We start from the raw sequence: 12,408 nt of genomic DNA, 5'->3' as shown, positions 1-12,408 counted from the left end.
TTGTTCCCACAGTCAGTTAATTATACAGCTTAGTGGAAAAACCTTGTTAATGTTATGCAGTTTACAGAAAGTATCCACATTTATCAGTGGAACAGTATCTTGTAAAAAACACTTGCCTGATTAGTTGCGTCTTCCCTTTTAGAGACGAAAGAAAGCTCTGAGTTACAAATTTTGGCCACTATCAACTGATCCTGCAGGAATCAAAAATGAATGTTCATAAGAATGAAGACAGAAACATCAGAAATTAGCAGGACAGAATCATAAAACATGGGTTATGCATGGGTTTTACTTTTTATTTACAGCAAATATATTACAGTAAAAAAAGCTTAACGTGGCTCATATTGTGGTTGTGTAAGAATGATACATATGCTTACATCAAACAGGTTTTATATCCTTGGCACTAACTGAACCAAATGCAAGGATTCAACACAAAAATAAGAAACAGAACATTTATTAGGCAAACTCTACATTAACTGTACACATCTGCGACTGGGGTTTCAATGCAATCCGAAGAATACAAACAAGCCATCAGGATGGCAAGAACTTTTTCTATGAACACGTCTAACCCTCAAGACAAGGCTGTCTGACACCATTTAAGAGTTGCTGTACCGAACACAGTGATTTTAAAGAAATGTCATAGATGATTAAGACACTGAAAATGCACTCACCACAGTGAAGAATCTCATTATTTTCCTTATTTCTTTTATTTTTTTACTCCCACAATACAAGAGTGTTAAAAGGCTGCACGGCAAACAAGCTGGATTCAACAGCTGGAGGGTTTTGCCTGTCAAGCAAAGTGACTTGCAGCAAGAGATGTTTTATGCAACAAAACCTATGATACACAGCTTGTGTGGGTTCAAATAAGAAGATCTAAGAACAACAAATGTTGAAGCCTTATAAGCTCTCTTAATTATAATCAGAATCCTGAGAAAAGCAGGGTCCAAATTACTCCAAGTGAATTTAGGCTCACTTACATACAACACAATTGTCCAGATACAGCAACAGTAGTAAACAGAGTTAATGCAGTGTTAATCTTTTTTACGTTTTAATGACTAGCTATAAAAACAGAAACTAGCATGTTCTAATCTGTTTACATTTCCTGAGCTTAGTTAAATCAAGAAGGAATGAACATTATAAAAATCCCGGTAAGTCACCAATAAATTAAAAATGTACATAACCACTATAGCTTAAGAAGCCTTAACAATGCTCAGAGTGAAGTCTGCCTATCTGACACCACAGCCTTTCCTTTAGGACTCCTGTACAGAAACCATGCCATTAACTTCCCCAGCAATACTGAGATGCTATAGAATTGTAGGGTTTTTTGGTTTTTTCTTCTGCTCTCCAATTGGTGTTGTAGCAGTCTATGTAATAGCTTTTCCTCACCAAATCACATGAGAGCATTCAAAACCTGCAATCCTCTACTTCCAGTGCAGGAAACAATGTTCTCAGAAACACAGTGTGCTACTGAAACTCAAATTTACTAGCAGCAGTTATTTGGGTGGACTCTCAGCTCCTGCACATAACACCACTACATTGGCAGCAGGTTTAGTACCCTTTGGGGGAACAAACCAATGAAAACCTACCCAGAAGGCTGGAGGAAAGACCCTTAGCCATAAAAAATTAATCTTAGCGGTTTCTTTAAGAGCCAACATCATGCATTTGAGAAAAGCACTGGAGCTACGTGAGTCATACACATGTTTATTTATGCATGTTTATTTCCTGCATAGAGAATAATGTGTACCTTGGAATAAAACCCAAGCTTTGAGAATACACTGAGAGTATGGGTATTTGTAATAGTGCTACTAGGAGATTAATTCAAGCCCAAATGCTCAAGCTCAACTGTCTCAAAAACTTGCAGAGCATGAACTTTGAGAAAACAAACTACTTTTTAAAAAATTGTCTGCTTAGAGAATGATTTTGAATTTAGGGTGTAGATAAAAGAGAGGTAGAAAGGTTTATCTCCTCAATATAATTTTCTGTGCAGTATTTATAAAGTATCAGAAAAAATCTATAGCTTTTTGGTGAAAATGCCAGTTTTTCCCCTAAGAATTATACGGAATCTCTTCTTTCCACTGAATTGCTGCAAACTAAGTAACTGAAATCGGGTTCAGAAGAGCTCTTCTTCCCTTTAGCCTCACTACATCATTTTTGTTACCATGTTCTGCTTTTAAGAAGTCATTGCAGAAATACAGCTATACAAGGCTCAAAAATGAAACTCAAATTTACTAGCAGCAGTTATTTGGGTGGACTCTCAGCTCCTGCACATAACACCACTACATTGGCAGCAGGTTTAGGCTCAAATTACATGATCCCTCTTATGCATGCTACTGAGAGGGAGAAGAGGTATGGAAGGCCATATGGCGCTTCCCCTCTTTGGTGATGACCACGGGTATGAGCATCATCGTCACTCCCGCTGGCAGTACCTAGAGAGCTTCCCAAGGCAGCTTCTTTTCCTGCATGATCCACCCTCCGCAGCGGGAGGAGGGATGGTGCTTTAGTGATGAGCGCTCCTCAAAAACGGCAGGAAGGACGAGCTAACCAGGAGAGACAGCTTAACAGAAACCACGCTGGTAAGATAAACATCCATGTTTCCCTAGTGTAGGACAAGCCTACAGCGCTACAGCTTTCATGATTGTCACTAGGCATGGGAGAGAGATGAAAACATCTGAACTCCTGCAGCTGCAGTCATCAAGACCAGAGCACAGTGCATTTCCCACTGAGCTGAGAGCCTTGGACCCAGCAGTACCAGGGAAAGGCAGGTCAGAGGGGACAGAGTGGAATATGGCAACAGGGGCTCCACCCCTGACCCCTGCTCCCACGGCACTGTGAGACCTGACATATCTGGATGGGAAGGACCTGCCTGGTGACACTTTGGGGGGCACAGGGCTGGAGCTCCACCATTATTCACATCGCAGCAACTGTTCAAGGGTGGGATTTGAGCCATGAAAGTCAGACTGCTGCATGGTGACCTTTAATTTACCCATAGAAAGTTAAATAAATTACATTAAATTAAATTCAGCCAAAGCAGATGCTCACTTATTTATTAAAAAGCTCAGCTTTTTCTTTCTTTCAACTGGTTTTAGAGACAGGCAGCTCTCGGGAGCAGACCTTCACTCTAACTCAGTTGGAAAAGAGCACCTCCATAGAGATGGCCAGAGTTCCTCTCCTGCAGCAATACCTGGCTGTCCCTCGGGATGCTCAGCAAAGGCACCTGAGCACAGCATCGCTGCCTGCTTGCTCCCTACACTTCTTGACTCACCCAGGACTTCTCCCTCCTTCCACATAAACCACATCCAACTTGCAGTGGAAGATGATTCTTTGCTGACAACATTGCCTTCTATTGTCATACCTTTTAAGAACTCTATGAATTGATTAATATACAGAATTATTTACTTCTTTTCAGAGAAACAGATACTGCCCTGCAAATATATAACTTGTCATGAATGTTTGATAGGTTTGGGTAAGGAGGCTTGTATACAATAACAGGGTCACATTTACAGTACAGGTTGGAAAAGTTTTCTTTCTTCTGGTTGTAGCATTATGAGACAACTAATGCTACTGTACTCAATCAACAGGCACGCTTCTCATTTTTACCCGTCCTTCTATCTGTCCTTTTATCTGCTCCCTTTCAACAGCCTGCCTAAAAGCAGAGCCACATAAATAAGAGATGTGTTGCTTTCAGACACACATACACAGTCTATTTTGTCTCTTTTCTTTTGTTCTCTGGAAACATTATCCCATGAATTTCACCCTCAAACCATGATACACCAAAATAAAAAAAAATTCAAGTACAAACCCAAACGTTATTGCTGGGTTATGGGCCAATGTAAACTGACCAGAGTCAATGCCAACCTAAAATTCGCTTTACAAAAGTAAGGATTGTTCGATAACATTTTGCTGACCATAGACAGCTTCTTTCACTATTCATACAGTTTGAAGACTGAAGATTTGCTGGGAACAAGACACAGTCCATGTCCTTTGGAAGTAAATGGAACTAATAGCCATCATCATCATCCATATCACAGCCATAATCTGAAACACACAAAGATAAAGGCATATAAAAATGCAAATATTCCAGGTACATGGAAGATACAGCAAAAGTATTACTGCTTTCAGGTTGTTTTCCTGCTGTATAACTAGGTGGTAAGTTTTGACAGAAACAAGAATATTTTTTTAAAAAATATTTTCTTAGAGCTAAATAAAAAGTTCTTGCATGTACCTTCCTCAATGAAATAAAATTACTTGTGTGTATGTGTAAATATCTCTTCTCATTTGTCATCGGACCCTCCTTTAGGAATACTTGGCACATGGATATGTGAAATACTTGGTTTAATGTAGAGGTTAAGGTGATCAAGCCTGATTGTCAGAAGTAATTTGGAACAGGGTGGCTGATAAGCAGCAGCATACATTTACAAGTAGGCACGGTTCTCACTAGACACAGCCACCAAGAAAAAAGCTGGCTTGCTTGTATTATTCATGGATTTATAAACTGAAACTGCAAGGGTTCAGAGATAGCTCAGCGTTCCCATCAACATCAAAGGAGTCATGCAACAAATCCTGACCAATGCATCTGACTCACATCTCCTGTATCTCCTTACTCCTAGAGCAACAACTTAAAATTTTGCCCAGTTTTTTTTACCCAGTTTTGTTTTCTTAAACAACGCCGAGTGCAAAGACTGTGTGATGTGCGGGTCAGAAGGCATGTCTGTGTGTTTCTAATGCACCAATTCCTCTTCTGTGTGCTTCCCAGTGCAGTGAAACAGATATTCTCTGTTGCGTAGTCGAACCTAAGGATAACTATTACACATGAGCATTGTATTGTTAACCTTTATATTCCACATTCAATACGGTGCAATATTTCATCCAAAGAGTCAAGCAAATGCTCGGAAGCAGAATTAAGTGTAATTTATAATAATTTGTGTAGAATGGGTGAAGTTTACCATCTGTAATTCCTGCAGTTGCTCCAGGCAGACAGGTCTAAAACCCATGAACAAAGCAGTTAGAAGGAGTTGTTTGTTCTGCTGAGCAGCTCTGCACACCTGCATTTGAATTCTGGGAATACTCCTTTCCTTTTTATTTTTTTTTTTTTAAACTCTGATTTTTCAGCTGTTGTCCAGACCAGACAGGGAGCAGCGGAATGTTCTCAGAATGGTTTAAAAATAGTAACATTTACAAAGAAAAAAAGCTCAGTGACCTTTATTCTATTTTTGTGGGGGGTTTATTAATAAACATAGACCCGCCCTCCCCCACATGGGTGCCTTTTCTTGGGAACATTATTCTAATAATAAATGCAGGCAACAAACTGTTTTTCCTATGGTTCAGCAATTATTTTCCAGTGGAGAAATCAATTTAAAAGCACAGACAGTTTTGTGAAATGTATACATAACGTCCATGAAAGCTAAATTAATAGTACTGGAAAGATTTTTGCAGTAAATAACATTTCAGTAGGAAACTTATTCCCATCTCACTTTTTCACAACCCATAATTAGCAGCTCTCATTTTAAAAAATATTTCTGTATATTTTCAAAGCTTAACTTCTAAGGGGAAGTTTTCAATAAAGGATAAATGTGGATGTGTCCAGCTAGGAAAAAAATACACAGTGGAGAGGATACTGCCTTTTCCTGCCAGCAAGGAGACCTTATTAAATGAGTGGCTTTGCTGGGTAACCCAAAGAACTGAGCACACATCTGTGTACCATACAGCATGCTGTACGCTATCAGTGCAATTTCTGTACTTGGTGAAGAACTCTTTCCTCCTAACACTTTCCCCAGAAATGGAGCGTGACGATTCATTTTGTTCTGAGCCGGACAGCCATGTCCCCAGGGCTCACGGAGAGCCTGGACGTCGCTGCAGCCCCAAGGGTGGCTTGGATCAGGAGGCAACGAGCCCCAAGCACTGCTAACAGAGGGGTTACTGACCCTGCAATTCCTCCGATCCCCATTAATAAACCTAATTCTGAAGAAGGCGTACCATCAGTTTGTTCTTGAGAAGCTCTCTTAGCCTACAGCTCGAGATGCAAAGATTTCTTGGGAGGGGTCTCTAAGAGGGTGAGCTTTTGGACAAGGGTGACTCCGGGCTTTCCCACAGGAACGGGCAATGCTGGAAAGGCAGCAGGAGCTCTGCACGGGACGAGCTGCGGGAGGGCAGGGACAAGCAGGGGAACCCTCTCTGTCCTCAGCCTTGCAACAACAATCCCCACAGCACCAGCAGAGGGTAATTTAGACTGCGTCCCAGCTTACCGTTCCCTCCCATTAACTGCAGGGCGCTCATGCAGTGATCGTCATCTTCTTCTATTTCTTCCTCTTCCACCTCTTCGTCAGCGTTATAAGCTACTGGGCCACTCTCCACTAGCACAGATGCTGTTTTTTCTAAGTTAGGGGCTTCTGCTTGTGCATTTGGAAAGGTCACCTGCAAAAAACAAGAGGGGACAGTAGAGCAGCCTTTCCTTTTGCTCAGCATTTGTACAAAACATCAGCAGCTCCCAAATGAGAGGGACAGGAGAGCTGGAAAGCCCACGTCCAGTGCTAGAGGCTTAGCTCTTCCAGGGGACGTGCAAATTGCCCAGTGAAATGTTGCCCAAAAGAAAGTCGGGCACAAACATCCAAAGTTTTCACATAATTCAGAGCCAGGTAACTGACATATCCAGAGATGGTAGCAGCAGAACAAAGATCCTCTTGCAAGCACATGGTAAGGAGAAATTTGGGAGTGAAGGCTCCTCAGCAGAGCTCTGTGGGAAAACTTACAACCTTTTCCTCATTGTGTTCAACTCACATCAGGCCTATTACACAATAACAACGTTATTGACACTTTAATGATAGCAAAAATGTACCCTTCAAGTGAGAAAAAACCCAACATGTATTAGTTTTGACAGCTCTGGTTGGATTTATCTGGAGGCACAATGAGCTGTGGAACAAATAGCACTCTTTAGACAGCACTTAATGTGATGGCAGAGCACTAGGCTGATAATACACACCAGCACCTGTAACATTACCTATGAAATTCATCAGAATAATGATTCCCAAACACTAACTTGGGAACTGATCACTGACAGGACCCATTCCCTATGCGCACCTCCCCAGGGTTAGGCAGGATGCAGCAGGGAGGGAGAGAAAGGGCAGCACCAGGAGATGGAGGTGAATTTGGAGGTGAAGGTAACACTGTGTTCAGTTCGCCAATGACAGATCCGGAACGGGGCAGGAACCGGCCATGTAGCCTGCCCCAGCACAGCCCGGGCTCTGTCCCTGGAGGTCTCATTTCCATGGTCTAGGGTTCCACCTCCCTCTCTCATCCAGGGAAGAAACATCACAGGAGCTTTATCTCCACTAGCCTTGTAACAGGGCACTCTTCACCTTCATTCAGTACTTGGACTATTTGAGGTTTGCACACTAGAACTTGTGGCCCAAAAAGGACGTTCCCTTAGTGGTAACCGTTAAAGATTCACCATTAACGCTGCTTTGTCATGTAAAGCAGTTTTGACAATGGGAATGCTTAACTGCCTGTCACTAGCCAGCAGTTATCAGCACTGAGTCATCATCTCCCCTCCCAGGAAAGAGGAAAAGACTGGGACTGCTGGCTTGGGAAGGACAGTGGTAAGGTGCTCCTGACAATGAATGGTCCAAAGAGACCAGGAAACCTCAGGTCCTCTGGTCCCTTCCACAAGAAAAGTCCTACAGTGCTTTAGGTTTCAAATCACAGTGCACAACTACGTACTACTCCATCTTCTCCAGCTCCATTGGTAGTAAGTTCTGATTTGGCATCATAAATAAATAAATAAAAATAAAGTACAACTGTGTTTACTTGGGATGCAGTAACTCCCAGTATCCCTGTAACACCAGGCACTTGACAGATACACCATAAGAGAAAGTCCCAGAAAATTGATAGTCTAATTATTCAAACAGCAAAGCTGTTCCTTAACTTGTCATACCCCATGCCAGTCAACCTAAAGAATCTGCCTAAGTTTTTCAAAGTCACCTAAGGGTTTGCTCCAATAGCTCATTAATAGGGCAAAAGATACTCATTAATTTTAATAGAAAATCAAGTATTTAGGTATTCAGATCACTCAAAGACAGCTTTTCATTATTTTTTAATGCTCAAATTAATCATATTATTTGGAGGAATTTCCCTGCAGTTTATTTTATATTTCCTGCCACTGCTTTTGCCTCTAGAGTGATCAAATTGAGTCCATCTAGGTTTTCAGTACAAGCAGAAACACACACAACAGTTTGAGATGCATCAGCATCACAATATATATCAATTTATATGCTTGAAAGTATCCATCTGCTCTGAAAAAGTGGGTGAATATAAAGGAGCTACAATTGAGTCATTATTTTTTAAAATTGCAGCATGCTAATTAAAATGTGACCTTCTTCTAATTACCATGTCCACTTCCAGACTGCTATACTTCTAAAAATGTGTGGAGTTTTCTAATGAGCATAGCATAAGAAGTGAAAATGTATTTCCCCAGGCAGGATATCAAACTGTTTCTGAAAATCAATGGGTTTTAGTCATCTTAAAAATAAGTCAGTCAAACAACGCCTTTAAATAGAACTTCCTGAATTCATTTCCAGACATCCTGGACTTCTGTTTGACATATATCTTTATGTATGGATGGGCAACTGTCAAGGCATATTAAGCTACCCAAGGTAACTGGTTCACTTTCAAAAGGGTGCCAGTGCCACACGTTCATGGGAAAAACAAGGAGGACAAACACCTTTGGTATATTAAGAACAGAATGTTTAGGTACGCAGTAGACAGTTATTTTATCATATGCAAAATGCAGATGTCTACTTCGCACAGTGTGAGTATAATAGTGAAAGAAAGTAGGTATCACTGTGACTGATAATAATCATGATCCCTTTGGCAGAAGACGCACGTGCACAAAGCCACCCAAGGAGGGTTTCTGGCGGTGACCAGTTATTAGCACTAACTTTTCTATGGCACTATCTTATTTTCAAACTAAACAAACGAACCAAAGAGTCAGTAAGCCACGCTATATAGGGTAAGCTGTCACTTTGTGTTCCCTGACTGGTCTCCCTGCTGAAGCCCAGCCCTTCCCTTGGGTCAGAGCTGGCTGCACAGAAGTGGTGTTTTGCGTTGTCCCCCATCTCTGCAGGGATGGTCCAAGTGCTGAGAAACAGCCACAAGCTCTGCCCTCTCCTATTCCTTCTACCCACTTGTGTGATATGTACCTTTTTAGATGCTTGTAGGGTGTTTTGTCTTTTTTCCTGTCTAACCAGGGATTATGAGGCTGTGCTAAGGTTTCTGATGGATAAAATACGGGCAAATCTCGGTTAGAAACAGGCAAACTCAGCTTTGCAGTGTTTGCAGCAACCAGCTCCTGGTGTGATCAGACAAAACTCTTAATTTCTTTTGCCCACATTTACCACATAACTAGTGCCAGGCTGAGAAAGGCTTGTGGGAATTTCCAAACTCAAACTGACTGTTGTACCAGGAGAAGTGCTGGACTTTACATACCTCTTCAGTGGCAGCCTTTTTAGCAAGCTGTGTCGAAATCAAGGGTCTTAATCTGCAAAGAAGGAAAGAAGAAATGGTGAACATCATAAAAGTGACACCACGCACAAAAGAATTCAACACAGACTATTCACTCTCCAAACAGTGAAAGCACTTTGCTAGCGTTCTGTTGTGCAATTACTTTTTAAAAGATATAACATAAAGAGCAGAGAGCCACAGACTCCACAATAATTAATACACACATTCCCTTGTAAACATCTGCCCCACTTCAGGACCGTAAGAAAAGATGCCAGTCAAGATGCACAGGAGCAAAACCTCATCTCAAACTGCAGCCCCAGCTCAGCCCGAAGGTCTTTGAAACAGATGGTTTTGTCGCATATTACAAAAGTCAAAAGACTCAACTGATTTTTTTGGAATAACGCAGGCATGGCAAAAACGAGCCACACTCTGAATTACTCAGCACCCAAAAGACTCAACTGATTTTTTTGGAATAATGCAGGAATGGCAAAAACGAGCCACACTGAATTACTCAGCATTGTTCTGCAACCACTTCCCTGTATTTGATGATATACGCAGGATACCAATAAGATTATACACACAGGATATCATAATCATCACAGATGAAATTCTAACCTCCAGCTATAGAAATCATCGTAAAAAAAACAAGGGGACCCTGCATACCTTGAATGAGAAATTACAGAAATAGAACATGAACATTTTTAAAAATTCTGCATCAAATATAAAAGACCTGCGTATTTCAGCAGAAAAAATGGATCAGTATTAACTCTACAGCTAAGTGTTAAAAATTGTTCTTTCTGAAAAACATTTCATAGCCTGTTGTCTCCTTAATGTCAGGAAGGCTGTTCTCAATCCATCATTTAGTGCTGCTTTCTGGTCTCTCCTCCTCATCTAGATGTATCTAGTCACGAAGAGGATGACTTGCTTTCTACTGAAACAGTGCTCAGACAGCTCCTCAAGTACGTCTTTTCACTAAGTCTAGGCAAACAACTTAATGAATACCAATTTATGTCTCCAGAGATATAGTCTTTTATGATAAGCAGTATCTTTCCTCTCATTTTTCTATTAGTCATTTCCCCTTTATTTATTTATTTATTTCAAATAATCAGCAGGAGGAAACAAAACCCCAGAGAATGAGCGGGGGAGACTCAGATCATTATCTGATGAAGAAGACATCATTAAAATACAAGATATTGGCTAAGCTCCAAAAGACATTCTGAAAAGAGTCATCTCTGAAATGTTTCACAAGACCCAAAAAGCATTTGGGCAACCAAGGTAGTCCAGGGTGACTCCTTACCGTAGATCTAAACACAAAGATGCCACAGGAATGTTTCAGGAGCTGTACCACTGAAGGATCCAGAGCACATTATTCTGCTAAACGTATGTCTTGTCATATTTCGTAATTATAAAAAAAATCGAGATACTCTTGACCTACATAAACTATAATTTTACAAATCCTGGTGGACTTCAGGGCCTGGAGAGAGTGTATTTGAAGACATGGACGCACTCCTCCCTAAGTGCCTGGACTTTTCTTTATCTAGCCTGAATCGTATAGTTTTCACAGAATCATAGAATGGTTTGGGTTGGAAGGGACCTTTGAAGGCAATCTAGTCAAACCCCCTTGCAATGAGCAGGGACATCAACTAGATCAGGTTGCTCAAAGCCCTGTCCAGACTGACCTTGAATATTTCCAGGGATGGAGCATCTACAACCTCTCTGTGCAACATCTTCCAGTGTTTCAACACCCTTATCATAAAAAAATTCTTCCTTATTTCCTAAAATTGGAGACTACCTACCTGCTGTAAATCACTGTTTTCCAAAAGCCACCCTGTTTAGATGCTTACAAACATACGGATACAGCAATGTCAAAAGGTTATATCGCTGAAGGATGCTAATTACCAAACAGGTTGTATTTCATTGACACGACTGAAAAAAAAGCCCAACAGGGGCAAGAAATGAAGGACCTTTATTTTAAACCAGTAGCAGTGATTATTGCAATTAACATTGTACCAAAGATAGCACCTATTTCCTCCTGCTACCAAAAGACATCAGACCTCCCCAGAGCACCCTGAAATCTTTCCTCCCCCCAATTAAAATCAAGCTGTTGAGTAAGACTCACAAGGTAATCAGAAACTGCTGACATTTCTTTCCGAGCAAATTATACATGTGCTCACAGAGTGAAAAAAACAATCACAGCTATAGGAAGCAAAGAGTAAACATTCCAGTTTCATTTTAATTAAAATGGTCCCCTAATGAAAATAAAAAGAATCAAGCTTATGAAAAGCCTATTTGCAAACTTCACTGCTAAATCCAAGAGCCCTTCTATGCTATTTTTCAGCAGCTCGTGACTCTCACACCCAAACTGAAATTAAAATTGTATTTCTGTTCCATGATAATTGCTCGCACAAAACTTCCTCACTTTGCTACTAGAAATACAGAGCTGCCATTCAATTTGGGCAGTACAGTTTCTCTCTCAGCGTGATATCTAATGCACCCAAAAGCAGCGGGTCAGATCCTGCTCTGGCTGCTCAGCACCTGCTGCAGTGCGGATCCGAAGGGGTCACTCGCCGTGCGGGCTGGACAGCCCAGCTCTCTGCTGTTCGTACTACGAACGCTAGTGATGGAAACTGAAAAAAAGGTAAAGCCATCGCAAAGAGAGACAAAAACTTATTTCCCCCTCGAAATAATGTCTTTGATTAAAATTATATAAAAAGTTATAAAAGTTATAAATATATAAAAAGATAAGTTATTTTCTCTCCCTTGGCTCTCCTTATGCCTATAGAAAACACTACTATTACTGTACAAAACTATTTAGGAAGGTTTTCTAGTGGGGTTTTGTTTTGTTTCTTAAATGCCTCGATGCCCTGACCTCCTTAAACCAGAGCAGCTGCTGCCACACCAGCCATATGGAGCAATAAA

At 41.0% G+C, this 12,408-nt stretch overlaps 1 protein-coding gene across 1 annotated transcript in view; it reads right to left on the bottom strand.

Moving 5' to 3' along the window:
• Positions 1-3,695: 3,695 nt before the first annotated feature.
• BRF1 (BRF1, RNA polymerase III transcription initiation factor 90 kDa subunit) overlaps positions 3,696-12,408 on the bottom strand; it is a gene marked incomplete at its 5' end in the record, with an annotated part of 70,253 nt that continues 61,540 nt past the window's right edge. Inside the window, 3 exons of the mRNA XM_010086441.1 lie at positions 3,696-4,032; positions 6,240-6,408; positions 9,475-9,526. Of these exons, the coding sequence (XP_010084743.1) occupies positions 3,995-4,032; positions 6,240-6,408; positions 9,475-9,526 (259 nt within the window). The remainder of the gene's footprint in view (positions 4,033-6,239; positions 6,409-9,474; positions 9,527-12,408) is intronic.

This window comes from Pterocles gutturalis, unplaced genomic scaffold (assembly GCF_000699245.1).
Source record: "Pterocles gutturalis isolate BGI_N339 unplaced genomic scaffold, ASM69924v1 scaffold5876, whole genome shotgun sequence".
NCBI classification, from domain to species: Eukaryota; Metazoa; Chordata; class Aves; order Pterocliformes; family Pteroclidae; genus Pterocles; species Pterocles gutturalis.
The sequence above is the reverse complement of the archived record's forward strand: the minus strand, read 5'-3'. Positions and strand labels throughout refer to the sequence as shown.